The following is a 27,112-nucleotide window of genomic DNA, read 5'->3' on the forward strand; positions in this document are numbered from 1 at the left end:
AGAGCAAGGTAATAATAAAAGTGGTGCCTAACATGATTGATAGGAACACTGCCTGTTTACGTCTATCAGTGCCACTTCTCTTCACTCATTGATGTTTTCTGAAGTTGGCAATGGCTCATTAGGATGTGAACTTACTATTGCAGATTATTTGTATCATAATTTTATTAAAATTATATTGTATCTTATGAAAGCTTAGGATTATAGGCTTATATAAAACAAAGACAATTATTTTTGTAATAATTGTAAACATTTCAGTTTTAAATGTGTGAGAATGGCCTCTCACATTTTAAACTATAAACATAACAGAAAATCGTATATTTAAACACATTGCCATTTTTGTGGTGGTACATTTATGTCAAATAGTTGATGAGAAAAATAGATATGAATAAAGCAGAGAGTTTGCATGTGAAATAATCCTAACTCTGATCTATGTGTTTCATGATAGAATTCTAATATTAAATCTTAAACTGATGTTTTAGAACTAGGTTTTCTTTTCTCTACTACACAGTTTTAGTTAACTTAAAAAATTTCCATTATATAGATGAGTTTATAATGCATTGAGAATGATCAAATATCATCAAAGATACCTTTTTATTCATGTAAGTTTTAGCTTGTGGGCTTCCTAGGGAAAACATCATGATTTGTATAACTCTTGCCAGGTTTCAATGTGCTGTGTGCACTGAATCTTGTGCACATTGATCTGCTGGGTGTAGGTGCATCCCAGCTATGCATGAATATGTTAACTCAATCCCACTTTATATTATGGGAATGCATTTTTGGAATAGGTAGAATTAATTACTCATGAACCTAATTTAGAAAAAGAGGCATCATCACATACAAGAAGGGGGAGACTAGGAGGACTAAGATCTACAGAACTAAAAAAAAAAGCTATTTTATTTTTAGTTTATAGTGCATTATGTTATTTTTATTTTTCTCGTGCAGATCTAAAGTTGGCTAGAACATAGATTTGAGGATTAAGATTTTGTACATCCTTAATTTTAAAAGCCATTTAATTAGGAACACACACACACACACACACACACACACACACACACACACACACACACGGATGTATTTAGACATATCAGAATAGCTCTCAATAAATGTTTTCCACAACTGTTAGGGCTGTGCTTATGAGAGGAATCAGTGTGGCAAAGTTAAAAATGTCACATATGTGCTGCCATGAAGCAATGCATCATTACATTTCATTAACCGTGTCTTAAGAGAGTGCATTGTGATTCAATGATGTAATGCTTGTTACTAAAAACTGCTCTTTTGTTGATATTTACTTTATCAAAAGTAGATGTTTTTGTGTTCTTTTTTCAAAACAGACCTGCAATCTTAAATTCCCCTTCCTTGTCTTTCAATTTTTCTCCTTCTGAAGGAAATGACTGATGCATGTTTCTTAGTACTAGCTGAAGGAGGGGAAAAGCCACTCTAAAGAAGCATAGTGAGGTACAGAAAGAGGACAGACAAGACAATTCTTCGGGGTCTCAATAGTAAGGTTAAAATAAGTTTTCTGCAACAATGGAAAGGTGGGGAAAATAGTCACCAATTTCTTTTTTGTCATTCACTCTGATTCATGACATTATTGAACACTGAATTGTTTAGGATTTGTTCTCAGAGCCTATCACTATGGCCTTCCAACTGTGTGCTCAATATTTGTTGGTTGATTGCAAACACAGAGAAAAATGTCAAGAAAGAAGTATTAGCTAACCCAGATCAACAACTTGAGCCCAAGACACTGTAAAGCTAAAAGATTATTCTGTAAGTCAAAGTCCTCCCCAAGAGAGTAGGCAATATTTAAGAAGTTAGATTAAATCTTTACCATACCAATTTAAAAGTAGAACTAATTGAGGAAAGTGAATTATTATTCATCAACTCTATCAGTTCTTATATATTTATAGTTGGTTCTTATTCTTAAGAAGTCCTGTGTGATGAACAGTCATAAGGACAAAGATATGGAAATTGTTATTTATTAATTATAAGTATGTTAATGTGAACTTCTTAATAAGGCAAAAGGGAAGAGAAAGTTAAATAATTGTTTAATTATGCAAAGTCATGTACCAAGTTCAATAAAGTATACCTTATCCTAGCTTTCAAAACACGTTACAATTTAGGGAACAATAAAAAGCTAATACTTTTTTCAAATGAAAAATTTCTGATACTCTGGTAGAAAGTTGTTAAATGGAGTATTTCTTACTTCAGAATATTATTATTTTATGGGAGGCCTTGTCTAGAAAGCCTCTTGTTTTTATATTATAAGATTGCAATGAAAATCATACTTTATAATCTTAAATGCTTATGTACACTTTGGTACCTTAATGTAAATTTAAAAGAGTAATAACATATTTATTACGTGTAGTATTCCATCCTCTTAGAAAATAAAATGACTTTACATCCCAGTTAATTTGAAACATGACAATTCTTTATGAACAGAATTTGGTTTCCAATTAACCAACAACATGAATGTGAGCACAATTACTGATCATTTTATGAAGGGTGAAATATGAGAGTATACATCAAAACCATATCAAAGTTAATTTCCTATAATCAGTTGTTCACTTTTGCCTTAAACTTAGAAATGTTTCAGCACTCATAAGCAACCTAATCTGTATGCATGTGAATGATTTCTGTCTTTCTTTGGGTTGGATGTGATTCTGTAAACCATGTTACCCATATAATTGTAAGAACCTTTCAATTTGTCAGGACAACCAGTGGAAAACCATTACATTGTATGTGAGTCTTTATGTTCCTCTGTCTCAGTAGATATTCTCAGTCTTTGTGAATGCACTGGTCATTTTTGAATCTGTGATGTGTAATTACTGTAGACTTATTCTGAGTTTTAAGAGATGGTTAAAAATATCTGAGAGCAGTGGTTTCCCTGAGACAGTCCTACATATTTGAATGACTGTGTTTATATTTCCTGGTATACCACAGTTATTTAATCTTTAAAAAGTCAATGGAGTAAAATTAAAAGGCTTAGTCGACCCAATTGTATTTAATGATTTGTGTGATGTGTGATTATAAAATAACAAATTTCCATATGTTGATTAAGTCTTGTTGTTGACCCTCAATAAATTTTAAATGGTAATAACAATATGATTGGTTCCTGTGAATTTCAAACCTTTGAAAATAGTTTTACTTCAATTGTTTAATATTTATTGAGCGCCCACAACAGACCCGGCGCTGGGAAGGGGTGTGAGGGGCACTTGGTTGACTCAAGAGAGAAGCTGGTCTACAAACAACACCATACAATACATGCAAATGAACTCACCATGCTTTTTTAAAACATATTTTAATAGAATATTTAGCAGTTCATTTTACATGCTCATATAGACATTTCACTTTGTCTTACCCTTATTTAATATTTTTACAATAATTTTATCAAATTTGATTTGTATGACCTATAGAAAATTCCTTTCTGGTTCTAGCTTTCTTGATTTTCCACTCCCCCCTCCATTATTCCTTTGGTAAACAAACAAGTGTAAATTCTACATGTCACAGCAGAACACATTACTCAAAGAAGTTTGTATTTTTATTCTTGTTTTTTCCCACAGTACCACTATCTGTCAGGCATCATTTGATGCATGTGATTCAAATTTTTATGGGTAGCATTGACATCCAACACTGAAGACAATTTTTCCCCAGAAAATGGACCACCTGAGTCTATAATGACATTTGAAAGTGATGATAACGATATGCATTAATGCCATTCTTTACTTCCAAAACATAAAAACATGAGTATGCATGTCAGATTTTCTCAAGGGCATCCTCCAAGCCTTGCCTCTGTAAGACACCACTCCTACCATCCAGGAGCTTCAGTAACAAGAAAGTTGGAGGAGATGGTAGGTAGATGGGCTAAACTGGGTACATTGGTTATCAAGGCAGAAAACACAAATACAAGCAAAGCATCACTTCTATGTTACCTTCATTTGGTACCTTTTGTGATTCACTAGTATAGATTCAGTGATTTAGTAACAAACTCTTGTATCAATTGTGTGTCTCTATTTCACTTATAGTCCCTAATCTTTGTCTCAATGTGATAAAACACAAATATGAATCATTTCTTATTGCACAGTCAAATCTAATTATAAATACAAAGGAAATTTTCATGTGACCTGTTAATTTAATGACACAACATTTCATATTTCTTTTGAGAGTATATTATAGAATTTGAGGAAACGTTTAATCAAAACAAAAAGGTATACATTGTGACCATTTTCTACACCCAGACATCATGTGGATATTTCTTTTCCCATTTTCATCACAAGGAAAATTGCCCACACATACTGTTCTCCTCAAATAGCATTTTGATCACCATCAGTAGAATTTAGAATGAAGAATCATTAACTATTTCACATAGATAATGGAGAATTAAAAGTTTCAGATATCTAAATCTCAACTTTGCATACTCTTTGACTTTGTAAAGTAGTATGTGAAGGCTGAAGAAATGCATTATAGTCTACACCACTCAGCCCAGCAAGCAAACCCATAAAGTATGTCATAATGGCTACACTACAAAGCTGATTGGTTAAAGAAAAGACTATCTGATTTTTTTTTTGTCTTTTTTTACCCTTTGGTTTTTTGAGATAATGTTTTTCTGTATAGTTTTGGTGCTTGTCCTGGAGCTCACTTTGTAGACCAGGCTGGTCTCGAATTCATGGAGATTTGCCTGGCTCTGCCTCCCGAATGCTGCCCAGATTTTTTTTTGTCTTATTGACTAAATTATCTTATTTATATTTTGGTATTCTTACTAAAGACCTACTTATAATAAAATGAAATGACTTTAAATTTATTATTTGTTTACATTTAGTTTGTAAGATGTACCTTAGTATAAATTAGTGGATTGTCAGAATAATAATCTGGAGTGAAAGTGCAAGAGATATCTGAAATACTCATCCCTACTAATTTATCACAGTAAATGAAATCACACGTTTTAAGTTATTTCAAGAACTAGTGTGAATTTTAACAGCATCATAGATAAATTGAACTTGTGTAATCTTGTCTTACTTTTTGATAAAATGTTAATATAAGCTTGTTGAAAAGTTCTTGAAATGTCAAATTTCAATTCATAATTTCCTCCAGGAGTTTGTATTAGTATAACATTGCTTAAAAGAAAGTTCTTCATCATTATAGCTAGAAACATTTGAGTTCATTCACTTGAGTATCATACTTTACAAGATAATGAATAGTCATATAATCATCCAATGGCTGTATATTCTAATCAAAGGCCCTGAAAATAAATTTTATCATGAAAAATTCTTGAGTTAGTATTTTTGACATGTGTCTTCAAAGAAAAATTTTATGGAATTCAGTGATAGTTATGAAATATTAACTCAATATAAAGCTACCTCAAAATAAAACAGATATTAGCCTGTTCTTATTAGTAACTTCTTGTATGACATTGCCTTGTGTTGTTCTGGTTATATTTATATATCAATTATTTTTATTAGACAGTTCTTGAATGGCCTCCCATCTTATGAGAAATTCATGAGTATATGTTTCTCATTTGAAAGACAAATATCCTATATTTAAATCATTCCTATTTTTCACAAATGTGTAATAATATATTGAATTCTGGGAGTGAGAGCATTCTGCAAAATGGGAGCAGGAAAATCATATTCAAAATTCAAAAATGAAAAAATATTGTAGGGTAAGCAAGATGTCTTGTTGGATAGAGGTGCTTGCTATGAAAGCCTAGGGATCTAAGTTTTATCCCCCAACCTATGTAAAATGGAATGAGACAACCTACTTCCAAAAGTTGTCCTCTGGCCTATTCACATGCACCATGGAACATGCACACACATACACACACACACACACACACACACACACACACACACACACACACACACGTACACGCACACCCCCAGAGATACACACATATACACACACACACACCTATGCACAATCCCCAGAAATACACCAGACATACACATACACATATGTCCATACATACACACAAATGAAAAAATTTTTAAAATGAAAAATTCTAGAAACAATCTTTAAAAAGTGCTAATATTTAAAATATTTGCATATATTTAGTTACAATTAAATTTCAAAAGATATCAACAAAGCATACTATTGGGTATTAAATGAGAGAGATGAAACTTCTGTAAACATGAATTTAATCATAGGATAAGTTGTCTTGGAGATGTAATACCATATATATATATATATATATATATATATATATATATATATATATGTATATATATGTATATATATGTATATATATACATATATATAAATATATTATGAAAAATGCCACAAAATACTTTCTCTGGAGGCAGAAGACTGTGGTGATATAATGACGAGTGGCTGACACGGTTTCCTATCAGTTCTTCAGTACATACTATGTTCTTTTATTAAAACTTTACTAATTAAAACCATGAACATAAAGAAAGTTGGAATATGATAGTATTCATAAATGCCCTGATAAACTCTGCTGGGAAATCCTGCAGCTGATAAACACATTCCACAAAGTATCTGGATAAAAATTGACACACAAATATCAGTAGCCCTCCTATATACAAATGAAAATTATCTAAGAAATACATCATGGAAACAACACCTGTCATAACAGCCTCCAATAATATAAAATATCTTGGGGTATCTCTGTATCTCTAACCAAACAATTGAAAGACTTGTATGACAAATTCCTTAAGTCTTTTAAGAAAGAAATTGAAGAAAATATCAACAGATGGAAAGATGCTCCTAGATCAGCAAGGTCAATATAATATAAATGGCCTTCCTACCAAAAGCAATCTACAGATTCTGTGCAATCCACATCAAAATTCCAACACAATTCTTCACAGATCTTGAAAGGACAATTTTCATTTTCACATGGAAACACAAAAACTCTAGGATAGCTAAAACAATCCTAAATAATAAAAGAACTGTAGGAGACATCAGCAACTCTGATTTCAAGTTGTACTACAAAGGAATAGTAATAGAAACTGTATTGGCATGCCAAACTGACATGTAGATCAAGGGAATCGAATTGAAGACCCAGACATAAATCCACATAACCATGGACAACAAAGTTTTCATTAAAAGGCCAGAAATATACACTGGAAAAAAGAGCATCTTCAACAAATGATGCTGTTTAAACTGGATGGCTGCATGCAGAAGAATAAAACAGATCCATACTTATCACTCTCCCAAAAATTAACTCCAAATAGATAAAAGACCTGAACATGAAACCAGATACGCTGAACTTGACAGAAGAGAAAGTGGAAAATGCTTTGAACTCACTGGCATAGAAAAAACTTTCTGAGCAGAACACCATTAGCATAGGCACTAATATCAACAATTAGTAAATGGGACTTCATGAAACTGAGGAGCTTCTGAATGGCAAGGCCACCGTTGTTCAGACAAAGCAATAGCCTACAGAATGGGAAAAGATTTTCACCAACTACACATCTGATAGAGGATTAATATTGAAAATATCTAAATAACACAAGAAGCTTTATTTAAAGAAAATGAATAATCTACTGAAGAAAAAAATGGCATATTTATCTAAACGGAATTCTCAATAGAAGAAACTCAAATGGCCGAGAAACACTTTAAAAAAATAGTCAACATCCTTAGCCTCAGGAAAACACAACTCAAAACTGCTTTGAGATTCCATCTTATACCTGTCAGAATGGTTAAAATGAACAAAACAAGTGACAGCTCATTACGGCCAGAATATGAAGTAAGAGGGGCACTCATCCATTGCTGATAGGAGTGCAAAACTGCATAGCCACTGTGGAAATTATCATGGTGGTACCTCAGGAATATGGGAACTGATCTACTTCAAGATCCAGCTATACCATTCTTGGTTATATACAGAAGGGATGCTTCATCCTACTACAGAGACACTTGCTCAACTGTGTTCATTGCTTCTCTACTCCTAATATCCAGAATTTAGAATCAACCTAGATGTCCCGCAACAGAAGAATGAATAAAGACAATGTGGTATATTTACACAAAAGAGTATTAGCATGAAATTTGCAGGCAAGTGGATGGAACTAGCAAAAAATCATCCTGAATGAGTTCTCCCAGACTTGGAATATGGTATGTATTCAATTATATGAGGATAGTAGCTGTAAAGTCAATGATAATCAAGCTGTAATCCATAGAACAACAGAGGGCATGTATAGACTAATGGACTAGAAGGAAAAGATTGATCTTTTGGGGAAAGGGAAATAGAATAGATAGTTATGGTTGAATGGGGACCTGGAATGGGAGGATCGAGTGCGGAGAGGGGTGGTGGGAAGGAAAACAGGGAGAGACAGCTAAAATTAAGGACATTTGAGAATTAGTGTGGAGGCCTAATACAGTAGAAACTTCCTAAAATATATACATATATGAAGGCAATATAAATGAAATTGCCAAATAATGGTGGAGAATGATTCTCACCTGGCCATTTTTTGTCATTAAATGAAGCATCCAGTACTGGGATTGGGTTACATCTAATTAAGTTGTTGGTCAAAGGAGCCCCACAGGAATCCCTACATTACTCAGGCTGTTGCCAAGTGTATGGGTTGCTCTCTACAAACTGACCGCAAAAGCCCATTGTGGGAAGCAACACCTACTTAGCTCATTGAACATGGAGATGTCAACCTGATGCCTACCTAGAGCCTTCACTCCTATTTTCCCATGTCTTTCATACCAGAAAGTAGTTTGCATGCTCTCAAAATAGAAACATAAACACCAAGCCACAAACCCTTCATCTGCAATGGTGTATACTGCCTACAAGATAGGCTGGGGCAATGCTGGCACAAAATTGTAGACTAACCCACCAATAATCGGTTTGACTTGAGGCCCACTCTATAGGATGGAACCCATACTCAACACCACTAGGATTACCAAGAACATGAAACTAGATAGGCCATAGACCTAGGGTAAAACCAAATATACTACTGTTCTACTAAAAAATGTAGCAATAAAATGATTCCTAATGACATTCTGCTGTACTCATAGATCAGTGTCTTGCTCAGCCATGTTCAGAGAAGCTTCCTCCTGCAGGAGATGGGAACAAACACAGAGATAGCCAGATATTGTGCAGAAAGTGAGAGGCCTGGGAATACTCAGTTTTAAAGGGGATGTTTCCATCAAATCTTTCCCCACGGAGCTCAGGGAAATCTGATGAAGAGGAGGTGGGAAGAATGTAAGAGCCAGAGGGGATGGAGGACAACAAGAAAATAATGCCCTCTAAATTGACATGAGCAAAGTTTATTTGAACTCATAGAAGCTGAGGCTGCATACATAGGGCCTGAATGGGTCTACAACAGGTCCTCTGCTCATAGATTATGACTTCCAGTTTAGTGTTTTTATTGGATTCCTAAGTGTGCGAATGAGTGGGTCTCTGATTCTTGTATGTTCTATTAGGTTCTTTTTCTTCTGATGGTTTGTCCTGTACAAATCAATGTGATCATTTTTGTTTTATCTTAGTATATTTTATTTAGTTTTATTTTATTATTATCTCTTAGAAGCCTATTCTTTTCCAATGAGAAACAGGAAAAGAATGGACCCAGGTGGGAGGGGAAAGGAAGTGGGAAAAGTAGAGGGTAGGGAAATGGTAATCAGGATATATTACATGAAAAAAGAATCTATTTTCAATAAAAGTGGAAAAAAGAAAAAAGAAAAAGGAAAAGGAGGACATTGGATATTATGAGAAAGTGTATAGCATGTCTTAATTCTCATCATGAAAGCAGATGAGAAATAAAAATTAATAATGGATTTATTTCTTTAGAAACAATGTGGAACATTAAAAAGTTACATGTGTCAAAGCATTGTGAAATGGTGTGTATTGATTGACCAATAGATGGTTGATCTTTTAAAATATTTCTTATCCTTGTAGTTGTCTTGTCCAACTTCGGTTTGATAGTTTTTGTTTTATCATATTATATTTTATTTTGTTATATTTTTAAATGAATAAATGAAAGATTGACAACCTAGACACTAAGGTAAAGGTTAGCAACTGAGCTGTCACTTATCCCAGCTGGTACAGGGAAAATCAGTTCTTTCCACTAGATGTTTCAGGTGACCATAGGTATATCAACCACTCCAGGACAGGCTTTATGCTCAGGAGTAATTGATCATCCTACAAGGAACTCCAAAATTTTTGTTTGTGCTTCCATTTGCTTACAGTTTATTTTTTTTTGTTAGTTTGCTTTTGTCTACCAGAATACTACTATACCTGAAAAAACATCTTAAGCAAAGTGTCAGGAAACAGCACTACCACACAAAAATCAGTAGTCTTCCTCTATAATAAAGACATACTGAGTAAGAAATAAGGAAGACAATCCCATTCATAAAAATCCTTAAGAAACATAAACCTTTCAAAATAAATGTAAGCAAAGAAATGAAAGACCTGTAATGATTAAAACCTTAAAACACTGAAGGGAGAAGCTGAGGAAGAAAGAAGCAGATGAACAAAACTTCTGTGCTTGGGGATTGCTAGGACTAACATCGTGAAAATGGTTAACCTATTAAAATCAATACGCAGATTCGACGCAATCCTCGTGAAAATTCTAACTTGATTCATCAAAGAGATTGAAAACTCAATCTTAAAATTCATTGGGAAGCACAACAATCTTCAGATAGTCAAAACAATCTTGAACAATAAAACCTCTGCTTGGGGTATCACCATTCCTGATTTCAAGTTATACTCCAAAGATACAATGATAAAATGGCAATGTACTTGAATAAAAAAATAGTCTCAGTCATCAGCACAGTATAATTGAGGACACAGCTATAAGTTCACATTTCTAATTTATGATTTCTGACAAAGAAGCCACAAATGCACATTGGAAGGAAGACAACATCTTTAAGAAATAGTGATAGGAAAACAGGATAGCCATAAGTGGGCAAAGGAAACTAAATTCTTGTATCTCACCCTGTACAAAACTCAATCCCAGATGGTTTAAGGACTCAACATAAGATCTGATACCCTGAACCTTTTAGAAGAAAAAGTAGGTAACACACTTCAAATATCTACAGGTGCTGACTTTCTGAATAGGACTTTTGTAGCACAGGGAATAAGACCAATAATTAAGAAACAGGACCTCAAGGAACTCCGTACAGCAAAAAACTCTATTGATTAAGTGAAAAATTAGCCTAGAGAATGGGAAACAAGTCTTTGCCAGCAATAGAGATCACACTGTATTAGTGTCTAGAATATACAATGAACTGAAAAACTTACCACAAAGAAAGCAAACCATGTAATTAAAAGATAGGGTATGGAACAAAACAGGATTGCCATTATTTTTTACTAGGTGTATGCTTGGACAAGCTTCTGAACACATGATCTCTTAGCTTCAGCTATCATATTAATATCATTCAAGTCATTGTGCATAGATATGAAGTGGAAACAATTTTATGTCAATATATGTAACCAGGAACGCAAAGCTTTAGTTTAGGATACAATAACTGCTAAGACCATTTGTGGTTTACATTATTTATCAACATGGGGATTTGATATTGGATGTTTATCATGATTATATGAAGAAAATTTCACAAGTAATAAAATTTTCTTGAAAAAAAATCAATGTTTTGTAGTGGAATTAATTCTCTAAATATTGAAACAGAAGTTAAAATAATGCAGTCTAAAACCTTACAAAATAAAAGTCCCAAAATTTTATTTGTATATAATTACATATTACTTATACTTCTGCAAGAGCTAGGCATAGGAGAACTAAAATGCTCCCATATGAATTCCTAGAATGCCAAGAGGCATTTTGGTTAAGGTGTGATGACCACTAGACTAAGCATGTGAAGAAAGCTCTACTCTGCGGACAAGCGAAGAGCCTCAAAACAAGGTAATTAAATATGGTTCAGAATTTAGACAAATAAAAAGTGAGGCCAAATGATTTCAGGAGAGGTCTCTGATCGAAGACGATTTGAAGAACTCTATCTCACTAAAAAATGAGCCTGTCGAAGGAATTAGAACATCAAGGAGATCCAATCTTTTTCTCACCTAGGGTGGCAATCTACACCTTGATAAGCCCCATACCCATCGTGGTTTGAATTGTTAGACCATAGTATATGCTGCATTTCTAAAGTACATGTACAGCCCAGCATTCCTGGAACAAACACAGTACTTGAAGAAAGCTTTTCAAGTTCATTTCTAACATGTTTGGACTGATTGCTATTTGTTATATAGCTGGCAGTATGAGAATTCACTAAGTCTCCCCACTCCAATTATGTCACTTAGCTTTCAGACACCAATATAATTTCCTTCGTTTATGTTGTCCTGACAAATTCATCACCACAGTCTCCAAGGACTGAGAGCACTTTGTCAAACAAACCTTTATTATGAGTTTTAATCGAATTGTTATTCAGAGATAGGGGTTGCATAATCTTATTTTTTAAAACATAAATGCAAAGATTCATAATAAATACAAAGGGGTTTCTAAGACTAACCAAAAACACCAAGATGGGAATGTAGTCAAATAAAAAATTCTAACTGAATGGTTCTCAAACATTTAAAACGTATTTTGAGAGGCCAAAGAATATGTGCATAACATTCTTTTGGAAAATGGTTATTTGGGGCAATGAATAATGGAAAGTAAATTAAGGTAATTATTCATTGTTGCTGTTTTCTTTAAAAACACTTGGATACTTATTGTTTGGGATTGAAAAAATTTATAATTTTACCAGGAAGAATACTAATGTCCCTTTCCTCCCTTATGGCATTCCTTACAGTTTTCAGTCTTTTGTCTCTCCCATGAGCCTTTTATTAAATTCTTAAAAGAAGGAATATTATTTATACACATAAATTTGATTTTCTGAAGAATAGCGTTAGAAGAAAAAGAAACACTAATTTCAATTTACTTCTTATAGTCATGTTCAGACTCGATAAAACATCCCTAGATTCATGGCAATTGAATATTTTTAGGTCAAACTGAATAATCTTTAATCTCATACATTTTAAAATCTTGATCAGAACAGTTATTTTGATCACAGTCTATGTATTTAATTATAAAACAATAGCACATATAATTTTAAATAACCGTTCTTATTACCAGTATATGGATGGTATGTCAGTATGGTCTATTAGTATATTTAAGACATGTAGCTAAAACACTAGAATTTGAGGCACTAGTTCTTTTTTTATATATGTAAAAATCTGCATGTATCATTAGGGGAACTATTTTTAACTTTTATTGTACTATTGTGTAATTAATTTGTCCACTAAGTAAAGCTAATCTATTTGAAGAACCATTAGGATCTGGGGGTGGTTGATATTTAAAAAAAAAAGCATGATAGTGGTTATATTAACAGCTTTCATTTATCAATGGACTTGCTTCACTACAATGATCCTTGTATATAAGCTGCAGTTAACGTTTTCTTCAACTGTCTTCTGACTTATTTGTTTTATGGCATCTTGCTAACATGGGAAACATAACACATTCCAAAAGTTTTGTATCTCTAAAGATGTTTCTTTCCTGTGTTTTGGATCTCAGTTACTGGAATATTATTCTAAGACCTAGGAACTATTCTCGTATTCTCGGCAAAAACAAAACAACAAAACAAAACAAAAAACATCTTCTATATTTACCCCAAGTTACACAGCTAAAATGACATTTGCTGCCCAGTAAATTTCTTCTCAGCTAACAATAAACTGTCAAGGATTCTCCCCCCTTTCTCAATTTTAAGAGAGATTCAGCAAATCCTTTCCATGTGTAAAAAGAGGCATGGTGCAGTATTTTTTTTTTTTTTTTGCTCAGGTAACTACTTTTGCATCCACTAGCTGTGGGTGGAGAACACAATTTAATTGTTTTAGTAGATGATGTAGGTTTGTTTGTGATTTAATTAGAATTTAATTCAGAAAGAATAAACTAAATGATTTTCACTGAGGTAACTAATATAATTGAAATTAAATGTCAGGCTGGGTTAAAGTCCTGTGGAATTTCTGACTGCTGTATTTGCTAGGGATTTCTCTCTTTTCACTGACAATGAGTGCGATCTGGTGGATAAGAGCTCAAGTAAGGACAGTATCTGGCCATCTTTACCTGTGCTTTCTAGTATGTTGTGAGAACTTGAATGTATTCAGCTGGAATTCTTAGAGCTGGTGTCACTAGATTTTTCAATGTGGAAACTGCATGACCTTCCCAGAATTGACCTTCAAGTCACTCAGTGTCACTTTTACAGCATTATGTTGATAACAAATAACTTATGCCACCATACGTCTAACTGATGAATCTGCCCAGCCCAGGGTTCTCTGTTCTTCTAAAATGTCTTTATCATTCTATCCTGTCTCATTGATGAAATTCTCCAATTCATCTCTGTTAGTCTAATTCCCTTCTGTCTTCCAAAATCTGCCTTTGTACTATGTGCCCAAACTTTTAGTAGCTTTGATGTTGTGGTTAAGCCAGAGAAATGCTAGGTTAAGTGGCAGGTATCCTAACTTACAAGCTTGGGAAAGTTATTTAAACCTTTCATGGGGTAACAGAACTAACAAAACATACATGTCCTATAGGATTTTATGACAATACAGAACACGGTTTTGCCTCATCATACTTAGCATATGATGCTAGTTTTCTTATAATATCCCCTATAGTATTTTTTAAGTTTTGTTTTTAAGTTATAATTTAATTACATTTCTCCCTTTCCAAACTTCCCATATGACTATCCCTTTCCTCCTTCAAATTCATGACTCCTTTTTTTACTAATTGTTATTGAATGCACATGTCTATTTATACACTCATATATATTACTATATGACCTATAGGGTCCATATAATCTGCTGTGGGATGTTGTTTTATATGCTGTGAATATGTGTTGCTCTGATTTGGTTGATATATAAAACACTGATTGGCCAGTAGCCAGGCAGGAGGGATAAGCAGACAAGGAGAATTCTGGGAAGAGGAAGGCTGAGTCAGGAGTCACCAGCCAGATACAGAGGAAGCAAGAAGACAAAGCAGAACTGAGAAAAGGTACCAAGCCACATGGCTAAACATAGATAAGAATTATGGATTAATTTAAGTGCAAGAGCTAGTCAGTAATAGGCCTGAGCTAATGGCCAAGCAGTTATAATTAATATAAGCCTCTGTGTGTTTACTTGGTGGACACAAGTGGGAGAAATTTGTCCAGCCAGCCAGGACACAGGAAAACTTCCAAATACATTTGGTGCTCACTGTTGGGCATTGAACCACATAAACCTAAGAGAGCTTAAAGATTCTAAATACACAGAAACAGAGTCACACTAGGCTTCCTAGTCTCACAGTCTCATGCCAGTAGCAGCGTAGAGACTTGTCTTCCAACAACTGCCTGTGAGATGAAGCTGGCCGCCAGCTGCCATAAGCTAAGCAGCTTGGCGAATTCCCACCACAGTACACAGTGGCATCTCCAAGCTGTGCAGCACACTGCATGGTGGATTTAGCTTTTGCTAGTATTAAAAAAAGAGGTTTCTGGGCTACATGCTGCTGGATGGAGACATGGACCCACTGCCTCCCAGAGTCAGCAGAAAGCATGGCTCCCAGAGCTGGCAGTGAATTAACTCTGCCATGTTGAAAAGCTAAGATTAGTGGAGTCAACAGCCAAGGCTGCTGCTTCAGTACTAGACACTGCAGTTTAAAGCAATAGATTCACAAAAAGACAGATTCAGATGGGATAAACCCTAAACAGTTTACAATGTGTGTAAAAGTGTATGTAGGCTTGGAAGAGAAAGGAAAGGGAGTATAGACAGTTATGTACAGAAATAGAAAGCTTAAAAAAAAGTCTTTAAGGAGAAAGTAAAAGTAATATAAAAAATAAGCCACATAAAGATGGAAATCACACAGAGAGTCTAGATTATGTTGTCTTTGGTCTTTTTAACTGCAGAAAGACAGTTAATTATAAATGCTGCTCAGTTAAAGCAACATATGTATTTTAAAGGTATCTTGACTTCAAAGTTTGGATCTGAGATATGTTACTTTGGAAAGGAGACTCTGTTTTTGTTTCCACAGAAAGCAAAAGGCTATGGATTTGTTCCAGGTTAAGATGGATCAGACCTTAGCAGATGGTACCTATCAACAAAGGTTATAGCCAGGACTTGACTATTATCCTGAATTTTCTCACAATCCCCATAAGACTACCAGCATGCCCTATCAGCAGGAAGTAGCCTAGAACACTATGCCCACATTCCCAAAAATATGGATTATAGATATTTGTCTGTGGTTAGAGATTGGTTACAAATTGTTGTTGGTCACAGTAAATATCTTTCTAAAGAAAAAAGGATAGAATATAGATATGATAGGATGAAAGGGTAGATTATTAAATCTACTTTTAAAGAGCAACAACTTGTGTAAAATATTGTAAATTGTTATAGATTTTAGTTTATTACAAATTTAAAGTTAATTTTGTTATACTGTATATATATTTCTACTCTCATTTAAGGTATTATGTTTATGTAACTCATTTAAATTGTAATGGATAATTAAGAAATACAGATTAATAGTCTTCTATGATAATCACACTTTAGTTAAGTTTTCTAGACATACACAGATATTTTTCAATTAGGTAGGTAATCTTCAAACACTTCAAAGACCTACAGAATACAACATTTAAAATGTTTTAAGAACTTTGACTTTCTGGACACTGAGACATGTCTGCTCCTGGCAGCACCAATCTACTCCAGAGAAGATAATGGGCATTGAAGAAACTCATTATGGAGTTTGCTTTCTTTGTGGCAAAAGTTAGCCACTGGGGGAAAAAATGCCCTTGAGTCAACTGATTGACAGTATGTTGTATAAACTGGATATGCAGGACCCATAGGAAGGTGACCACTGAACTTAGCAAAGTGAGATGGTCCTTCAGATTCCTGCTTCACAGAAGAAACTGCCCAACATTCTATAGGACACAAAGAAAAAAAATGACTGAGAGACTAAGTCTATGGGCTAAAGATGGATGCCCCAACGTTACAGAGGAACTTTGTATGTCTGTCTAGGCAGGCAACTGTCTCTGTCATTTCCAGAATTTTGGAAGTTGCTTACAATGAATTTCCTGTTTATTTAGGTAATATTATATTTTTCTGAGTTCTTTGACATAGTTCAAGACTAGATAGTCATAATTTTCTTTGGTTATGATATAAGATAAATTAGATATGAAACTTTAGAGTCACAAATATAGGATAGATAGAATATTTTCTTTAATTTTGCCAAATACCACTAAACTAGATACTGTAACTGTAATTCTTGCTTGATAACTGTTCTATTATATGTAATTTTTACTATGTTAAAGGTAAAACCTTCCTTTTTGATTAGAAAGAAAAGGGGAAGTGCTGTGGGATGTCATTCTGTATGCTGTGAATATGTGTTGTTCTGATTTGGTCAATAAGTAAAACACTGACTGGCAAGTAGCCAGGTAGAAGGTATAGGTGGGATAAGCAAACAAGAAGAATTCTGGGAAGAGGAAGGCCAGGCAGATACAGAGGAAGCAAGATGACAAAGCAGAACTGAGAAAAGGTACCAAACCACATGACTAAACATAGATAAGAATTATGGGTTAATTCAAGTGTAAGAGCTAGTCAGTAATAAGCCTGAGCTAATGGCCAAGCAGTTATAATTAATATAAGCCTCTGTGTGCTTACTTGGTAGACATAAGTAGGAGAGTTTGGCATGACCACTGGCCAGCCAGGACACAGAAAAACTTCCAACTACAGTAATCTATAACATAGATTAGGAGGCAGCAGGATCTTGAATATCAATGAAGAGGTCCTCCAATTCTTGAGGCCCTATAAACAAAACATAGAAAAATATTATGATAAAATTATTCTGTTATTTTAATATTTTTTCCTATGATCTCTTTTAGAAACGAAAAAAGAAAAATCTGGGAAAAGTTCTTCTGTTTTGAAAGACAAAGGTAATAGAATTCATTTAATATAACAGTATAGTTGTAAGTTAAATTATGTGAACCAGTACCTTATAAATTTGGGTGTATTATCTTCACAGTTGTGCAAAACAAAATTACAAGGCTGTTTACAACATCATATGTTTTAAAATATCAGCATTTATAAGGAAGTGGGGGAGGGGAAGGCAGAAATAAAGGACAGAAGGAGTTTTGTTAATGAAAAGTAACATATATAAGAAAATAGAAGTATTAGGAAATATTTGCCTTTCTAGCCTCTGACTCCCTCATTCCACTAAAATATATGTATTTGGTAAAAGATACCATTGAAACCCTTAAAACCATTTGAAAAGGAAAAATGATGATTCTAGAAAAAGGAACCAAGACACTAATTGGAGTTCTGAATCCTCTTATTTTCTAATACTATCAGGCTTATTCTGTGTGTTTAGTCTTATCAGATTCTTATTGCTACAGAAACATAAAATTATTATTTAAACATCATGATTTGGGTTTCATGACAATAGTTAATTTACTGCCCATCAAAATCCTAGTCTTTTTTATTATTATTTATTTTTTGAGACAGGGTTTCTCTGTGTAGCTTTGTACCTTTCCTGGAACTCACTCGGTAGCCCAGGCTGGCCTCAAACTCACAGAGATCCACCTGCCTCTGCCTCCTGAGTGCTGGGATTAAAGGTGTGTGCCACCACCACCCGGCCAAAATCCTAGTCTTATTTCAAAAATAATTTCTTCATAAATCATCAACTTCATTTATTGCAGCTTTACCTCAGCCTCCTCTCTTCAGAACTAATAGAATAAAATTTTTACTTACTGCATATACAAGTTACATTAATTAGGGTTTCTATTGTGGAAAGAGATACTATGACCAAGGCAACTCTTATAAATGTAACTACTTACTTGGCAGCTTGGTTAAAATTTCAGAAGATTAGTCTATTATCATCATCATGGGGAGCACGGTGACATTCGGACAGGCATATTAGCTGAGAGATTTAGACCATCATCCCCAGGCAGTAGGCAGAGAGAGACACACTGGGCTTGGCATGGGCTTTTGAAAGCTCAAAAGCCTAACCTCAATGACACACATTCTCCAACAGGAAATACCTATTCTTAGAAGGCCTCACTTCCTAATTCATCCAAATAGCTCATCAACTGAGGAATAAGCATGCAAATACATGAGTTTATTGGGGGCATTCTTATTCAAACCACCATATTCCACTCTCTAGCTCCCATAGGCTGGTATCCATATCGTAATACAAAATTTGTTTGCTTCAACCTCAAAAGTCCCAATAGTCTTTCCTTCTAAAACTTGTTTAGGCCTCTTATGAGACTCAAGGGAATCTCTTAATTATGGTCATCTGTAAAATAATTATCCATAAGTATATCCTTCCAACATAAAATGTCACAGAATATATATTACTTTTCCAAAAATTGAGCAGTGATGGACCAAATCAAGACTGAAAATCAGCAGGAGAAACTCCACATTTAACATCTCCATGTTTAATGTCAAGTTGCTTTCCAGAACTACAACTCCTTCTGGCATTGTTGACCTCAACACACTGCTCTCTCTGAGCTGGTTCCACACCCAGTTTGCAGCTCTCCTTTGCAGGTATCCCATGGCTCCGGAACCTCCAACACCTTGGGGTCTCCAAAGGAATCTGATCTTTATACTCACAGCCTCATGAAATAGCCTCTCCAGGCCTCTAAACCATGTGGGAAGATTCTTTCTTGTATCCTTAATGATAAAGCTGAAACCACAGGACCAAAAGCTATCAAATTCTTCTGTTTCCCAAGACTAGAACTTGGGCCCTTCCTTGACTTGCATTTGCATAAGCTTTCCAGTGGGTTTTTTTTTTCCCTCACTGCTTAAACTTTCTTTTAATTCCTTTTCATAAGTGAGAAACTTAGCTGGGTAGGGTCTGGCCCTTAGGGAAAACTACTCCTGTTATTACATTTAGCACTGAGTTTTCCTTTAAACATTTTGTCTCTTGGAGCAGAATTTGGTTCCAATATTGCATTTCCTTGTGTTTTTTTTCTTTCTCTCCTCAAATAGCACATTTTGCATTCCTCTTTGCCCCCTTGCTCCTTTTCATTATAGATTTTGCATTATAGTGATCATTAATAACCAACCACAGTCAATAGCAAGTTGTCTTGAAATCTCCTGTGCCAATGCCATTAATGTAAAACTCTTCAACTTAGCCTCTTGCAAATTTTTTAGGACAATAGCAAAAAGAAGCTACATCCTTTGCCAAAGTATCACATGGTGGGAGTGTTGCAGAGGCAGAGTGATATTTGTACAAGTTCAACATTCTCTTCTATCTGTCTCTCTCCTTCCCTCCTTCTTTCCTTCTTTCTCTCTACTTTTGCTTCTCACCTTCTCTTCCCCTCCTCTCTCTACACACATATATGTGTGCTTAGGTGTTTCGGTGCACATATTGTACAATTCACAATCTACAATAAGTGTACTTTCCTTCTAATGTAGCTTGAGATAACTTTGTTTTACTTGATAATTGTGTAATGAGCATGTTTAGTTTATGAATTATTATTTACTACATAGGGAACTCAAAGAAAGATTGACACTTACCTCTAACACCAACTCTCCAGGTAATAAAACTATTACAAATTTAAATTTTTGTTTAAAGACATAACCTTGCCAAACCCCAAATTTGTATGAAAGTGGAGTTATAAAAACCTATCCTGGTAAATAAAATATCATAGACTTAAGTCTGTATTAGCTAGTTCACCAAGTTAACTACATAGACTCCTGTAATTTATGTTCTTATTAACATACAATTACAAATAAACGTCCAGTGAGACTTTCCCTCCATTTAGAATTATCTACTCTTTGCAGAATGTCTGCACACTCATTATAAAACCTTATAAATGTATATGTATGTGCACAAATATAAAAAATACATGGTTTTGTTGTATATGGCTATTGATTTAGAACTATTACAGTGGACTTCTTTATTTTTTAAAAGGTTAACATTAAAGCACTAAAATATCTTTCTAAGTTATATCAGATATTGTCTCAGAGGAAAACTATTCCTTTTTCTAGTTCTTAGCATAATTTATCATTCTAAAGTATATCAAAGAAAAATGTAATATCCCATATAAGATTTGGGGCTTTGAAAACCTCCAGGATGCTTTTCTTCCTGGAGTGTCTCTTTGAAGCCTGCTGTGGAAGTCTGTCTAAAGAAGCATGAAGCAATTTCACTTGTTAAAAGACCTCCTACTTCATCTCACTGTATTTCACGAGTTATTTCTCTTAGGCAGAAAGTGAATTTAAGCATTTACCAGTCTCCCATAGACTCTAATGCATGGACAGTCAAACCCATGTTGAATCATATTAAAATTCTAAAAAAGTAGCATTATTACAGAAAAATCATTTGAGACCACATTTTCAAGAGCTATACTAATATTAATCAATTAGGCATTTAGATAAGAGTATTGGACTTGTGTCTTTATGTAAGGAAGAGTAGGGAACTCTTGAAAAGGAAGATCAGCACACCTTGGTGCCTTTTGTTCCTGGCTGAGCTTTTAGAATGGTGAGTTCAAGACTTAAACTTTCTTCTAACATCTCAATACACATACAAGGAAGAGCCCTACTTATGTGGCCTTGGCATCCAGAAACCAGAAAACTCCAGTAGTGATACTGGTTGTTGGTTAGCTTTCTTGTAGCATACGAAACTTCTTTCTCCACTAAAATCAGTCATCCTTGAGGTTTTTGTTTCAATTATGTTTTATAACTGCTTTAATTTCATACAAACATAAATATGCACCTCCTGCCAGTAAGACTTTGAACCTGGAACTTGAAGACTTCGGGATACCACACTGGGAATCTGGCCACACCATCATTTCTCCATTCATTAAAAAAAAAAAATTGCTCTAGAAGCAGTAACTTACTCCCATCTTTGAAAAAGGGAATGAGTATACCTGTTGTGTTTCTTGATCCATGGCTTTTGATATCAATTTTACACTCTGGAATATAGGTGAAAAGCTGACCCTACTTATTTGTAGCATTGTAAGTAACAATATGAATATTGCTTTGCCACCAAATCCATTTTCAAATTTCTATATAACATATATAGGTCTAGCTTATTCCCCCAGGAAACTCTTGGTTTGAAGGACAGGATAATTTTTAAGTTTTCTTTTAGTCAACAAAATTATATACATTTTTGGGATACGTTGCAATTTTTGATATGTGTTTATCATGAGGAATATTAGATCAGAATTATTAGCAAAACTGCCACAAATTTACATTCACAGTAACACTGAAAGTCTAGGGGTTTTGAAATTTTGCTTTACAAGATGCATTAATATTCATCACAATCACCCTCATGTGCACTAGAGCAGTGCTGCTAACTTTACCCATCTAACTGAAACTTTCCACCCTTTCATTAGCTATCATCCTTCTCACCCCCAGCCACCTCTGCCATAGCATCTGGAAGCCATTCTACTCTTTAATTGTAGATCCTTGTTGATTTTGATTATATGCATCATCGTGGTGTGGTGTTTTCATTCCTGTGTCTGGCTCATGTCACCCATTCATGCTCTTAGCCACCTTAACAGCATATTCTAAGCCATGAGTAGAGGGCATCTCCACAGACCTGGGCTGCCATTGTATACTTAGAATTCCAACCCCAAACCCTGAGTTAGAAAGAATAAAGGGGCTAGCAGGATATGTCTCACATTTTTTCCATTTCTATTGCATAACAGTTTCTTTATCTGTAAAGGATTTATTGAGCTTTAATGTTGCAAAAAATAAACAGAAAAATGAATTTACCTCCAGTGTGTGAATACCCTGTTGAGTAGCAATAGTGATGTGAAAAGCATTTTCCATAGGCATGTCTGCAGCCCATTTTGTGGAACAACAGCATTGAATTGAAGTTAGTGGAGGAAAGTGCTTATTTTCATTTTTATTTTACTTCAACAGTAGACTGCATTTTAGGCCTTTGTTGTTCCACAGATAAAGCTAGCTTTTGAATAAAATCTCCTCTCAAAAGTTAATTTAGTAATCTCTATTTTGTACTGTATCTTGAAGACTAAAATACTGTATTGCATAATACAGTGTTTTCACTTGAAGATTTATTTTTGCTTTAAAAAATTAGAAATAAACAAAACTCAAAGAAACAAATTGATTTAGTGTTAATTAAATCCTATGGGGGAATGTTCAGGTGCTGTGTTCCTTTGTTTTAATAAATCCCAAATAAGTATGCTCCTATCCTTTCAAGTACCTGTTCTCTTAAATGAACAAAGATAGCTTGCTCAACGATGTGATTAGTGCAAATAAAAATGATCAGGGATGGTAAGGTCCTATTTCTGAAGATAACACCTACACAACTCATTGAACATGGAGAAGTTAAGTCAATGCCTACATAGAACCTTACTCCCTACTGCCTAGTTTTCCTTGTACTTAGAATGTGCTCTATACACTACCAAAGGTGAGAGATAAACACCAAACCAGCTATAAACCCTTGTATCTATAATGTTAACATGCCTGCCAGATGCTCTAGTGAATGGCACAAAATGATGGGAGTAACCAACCAATATTTGATTAGATTTGAGGCCTACCTCATAACATGTAACCCATTCCCAACATTGAGTATCTAATAATCTGAGATTAGATAGACCACATACCTAGGAGAAATACAAATACCAATGTTCTGCTAAAGGAATACAACAGTAAAATGACTTTTAATGGCATTCTGCTATATTCATAGATTAGTGCCTTGCTCAGCCATCATCAGAGAAGCTTCCTCCTGCAGTATATGGGAACAAACACAGAGACCCACAGACAGATCATGTACAGAGTGAGAGACCTTGGAACACTCAGTCCTAAATGGGATGTATCGATCAAATTCCTCTTCTGAGAGCTTGGGAAACCCTGCAGATGAGAAGCCAGAAAGATTCTAAGAGCCAGAGAGGGTGGGGGACACCAAGGAAGCAAGGCTCAAAATTTCCCTATGAAGGCTTGCTATTCTCTAAGATCAAATAGAACCCAAAAGTATTATAACTAAGAGGTGCTTAGAGATAAAAAGTCCAGTCTCCCCATTTGATAGATAAATGAATCAGGAGTAGGAGCAGTCTAGAAACTATGAAAGTTATAGGCTTCAGCACAAATGGTATTCAAACTATCTCTTGAATTGAGCACCATGCTCTTCATGCTACACTTCCAGCCTCCCTGTTACTAGATACGTGCCTAAGTGAGATAAGTGCTGATGTGTGATGTATCATGCATCAGAACTGGTCCTCTAAAACCTTAGTAAGGATATTAATTACTGTGTAATACTTGTATATTTTGACAAACAAAAGTATACACTGTAGAAAGAGCACCAAGCCCAGGGTGGTCCAGTATTTCTTGGTGTCAAAATAAACATAAATTTTTCATTATACCTATATTAATGAATGGTTGAAACAAGAGAAACTATGTGACTTAGATTTCAGGAGGACTCATCCATGCTGGGTTTGTCCTGTTGCAGTGAGGACCAGCCTCCGCAGCTCAGGAATTGAGGGGGAATCACAGAATTAATCACAGAATGTGATTAATCACTCAACTTGACCTTTGTATCTGAAGGAGTAAAACTTAACTCTCTGGGGCCAGTGAGGAGGGCAAAATTAACTCTCTGTGACCGACAAAAAAAGGAAAACACACATACACACACACACACACACACACACACACACACACACACACACACACCCCTTTAGGGTCTATCCATCATTTTCTCTGTTCTTTTTTCTTTTCTTACTTCTATCCAGATGTATTCATTCTGTCTCTCTTAATATCTTCTTTCTAACTCTTTTCTTCTACATTATTCCTTCTACGTCTTGGTGTTTTTCTTTTCTCATCTCTTTATTTTTTTCCCTTGCAGCTTATATACCTCAGCAAAATCTTTCAAGGGGTATAAAAATCACAATGTGGTTACAGTCTATTTTTCAAATGCATAATTACAATGAATACAAATAAAAACCAGCACGTTTTCCATATCCCTTACATGATTAAATATTTTATGTACTACAGGTGAAAAACAAGCTATCCCAAGAACCCACATACATTCATATCTAAGGAACTTATTATAGATTAACAGAGTGTAAATAAGCAAGGTATTTTTCTCAGCCAGTTCTTTTGCTGGCAGGCTGCATTTTGTGGTTACAAAGAAAGGATCAATCACTTTATTACTTATCTCAAAACATAATCTTATAAGGAATCTTAAAAGAATCACAAACAAATTTCTATATATGAAAAACAATCAACCATCTCTACTTTAAATCCTCAAGGAGCATACCCATTCATCAACAGGGATTTTTTTATGTCGGGAAGTTGGGGCAGAAATAGATACAAGGAATTAATCATCATCTTTGGTCACCAACTCATCCTAGAAAGAAAAGATGCCAGCCAGCAATAGCCTGGCTACCATTGCTCCTGCTCTCTGACCTCGAGTCCCTCGCTCAGCTATTAAAATTTTTGACTTTAAATTGTTTTCCAAGATTTTTTGCCTCAAAGTCAGTAACAAAAACATCTTAACCTAACATTAAGTCACATTTAAAGCTTTGTTTCAGCTATGATGCACACTGAAACCCATGAACACATCTCCCAACATTAAGATCGAAAGAACTTGAACTTAAGCTTCTGGGACACAATTGTTTTTCTTAATCACTAACCTAAGCCACAGTCTATACTGCTCCTCAAGAGACACTACCTCTGTGATATTTCCTTGTTCTTATTTTCTATCTTCTGCAGCCCCCGCTTTAACAGGGGTGGGGGCAATACCATATCTTGCTTTTCCCTATATTAGTTTGCCCAGTAAACTAACCTCTATCATAATCCCTTACTACATTTATTAAAAACCCTCAATCGTCAAAATTCCATTTAAACCAACATTATTATTGTATAAAAGCATTGCTTCAATTAAACAGTACAGCTTAGGAGAAAATCAACTTCATAATAATCCACAGGTAAAAATACCCAGTAGAATGGGATATCTCTATGAAATAATTACACTATATTAAAGGCAGTGGGAATCCCTCTCCCATCTCAGGCCCATTCACACATAGCAGATTCCAGAGAAAAATGGCAGTAGCAAATATGTAAAGGCACTAGAGTAGCAAGAGACATTCTGGGGCCAAAGCCATTGGGGCCTTGCCTCTCTGAGACTTGTCCATCAGTGCTTTGCTTCCTGGTAGACCAACCTCCCTCCAATTGCCATCTGCTGCTTCTCTGACATGGCCACCAGCAGGTTTGATTTCTAACAGGATACATTTTGATAGACAAAAGATGAATTTATTATAAAGAAACTATCCTAGATTTGTCTAAATGCTTTCTTATTTTATACAAAGTTTGAATTTTTAAAAATGTAATTTCACTATTGATCACTTTGGACCACTACATAAAACTCACATGCTAATGGATTTTTGACCTTTTTTTTTCACACGACACCACTATATTTCCTTTGCCAATATAAGAGAGAAATACTAAAAAAAAAAAAAAAAAAAAAAAAAAAAAAAAATGAGGAAAAGTCAGAGTATGAGAATTTTCTGAAACTTTATTTATTTATATATTATTTATTTGGGTGCTTGTGTGTGCATATGTACATGCACATACAAACATGTGGAGGCCCCAGAACCACTTATAGGGGTTGTTCTCTGCTACCATGCAAATGTCAGGTAACTTGTAAACTCAGGTGTCATGGCAACAAGCACCCTTACCCACTAAACCATCTAGCTGAACCCATTTTTGTTTTGTTTTGTTTTGTTTTTTTAAGGAAACTTTTTATTTGTTCTATTCCTATTTTGTTCACACCTCTTCAAGCATTTGTCCTCACGTCTTGTACTCTTCATATATATCTTCCTTCTCTAATCTTATAAACGACAGCCAGGCTAACTCTTACCAGTACATGGTCAGAAGAAACAAGACAAGGTAAAGACAAAGCATATCATATTGAAGAAGATGCGTTTAAATTTATTATTATTATTATTATTATTATTACAATTTCATATAAATGCACCTTGAAGACTGGCCACTATCACATCCTCCCTCCCTCCCTCCCTCATACCCATGTCCACCTACTCCTCTCCCCACATGCTCTCCCACACTTTCTTGTCTACTCATTTTACTTTGTGATCCACTAAGGTTAAGTACTGCAGTCTGTGTTCCTACGTGTTTGGGACTATCTACTAGAACCTATCCGTCTTACCTCATATCATTCATCACTAAAAACACTGATTGTTTTTTCCATTTCCCAGAGTCTACTGATACCCAGTTGCTTAGAGG

At 34.8% G+C, this 27,112-nt stretch overlaps 1 protein-coding gene across 3 annotated transcripts in view; it reads left to right on the plus strand.

Moving 5' to 3' along the window:
• Trdn (triadin) overlaps positions 1-27,112 on the plus strand; it is a 394,997-nt gene that overhangs the window by 274,906 nt on the left and 92,979 nt on the right. For all 3 annotated transcript variants that reach the window (XM_052751301.1, XM_052751302.1, XM_052751303.1), the window contains one exon: positions 17,788-17,838. In XM_052751301.1, coding sequence (XP_052607261.1) covers positions 17,788-17,838 — 51 coding nt within the window. The remainder of the gene's footprint in view (positions 1-17,787; positions 17,839-27,112) is intronic.

This window comes from Peromyscus californicus, unplaced genomic scaffold (assembly GCF_007827085.1).
Source record: "Peromyscus californicus insignis strain IS unplaced genomic scaffold, ASM782708v3 Scaffold_22__1_contigs__length_63687245, whole genome shotgun sequence".
NCBI lineage: Eukaryota > Metazoa > Chordata > Mammalia > Rodentia > Cricetidae > Peromyscus > Peromyscus californicus.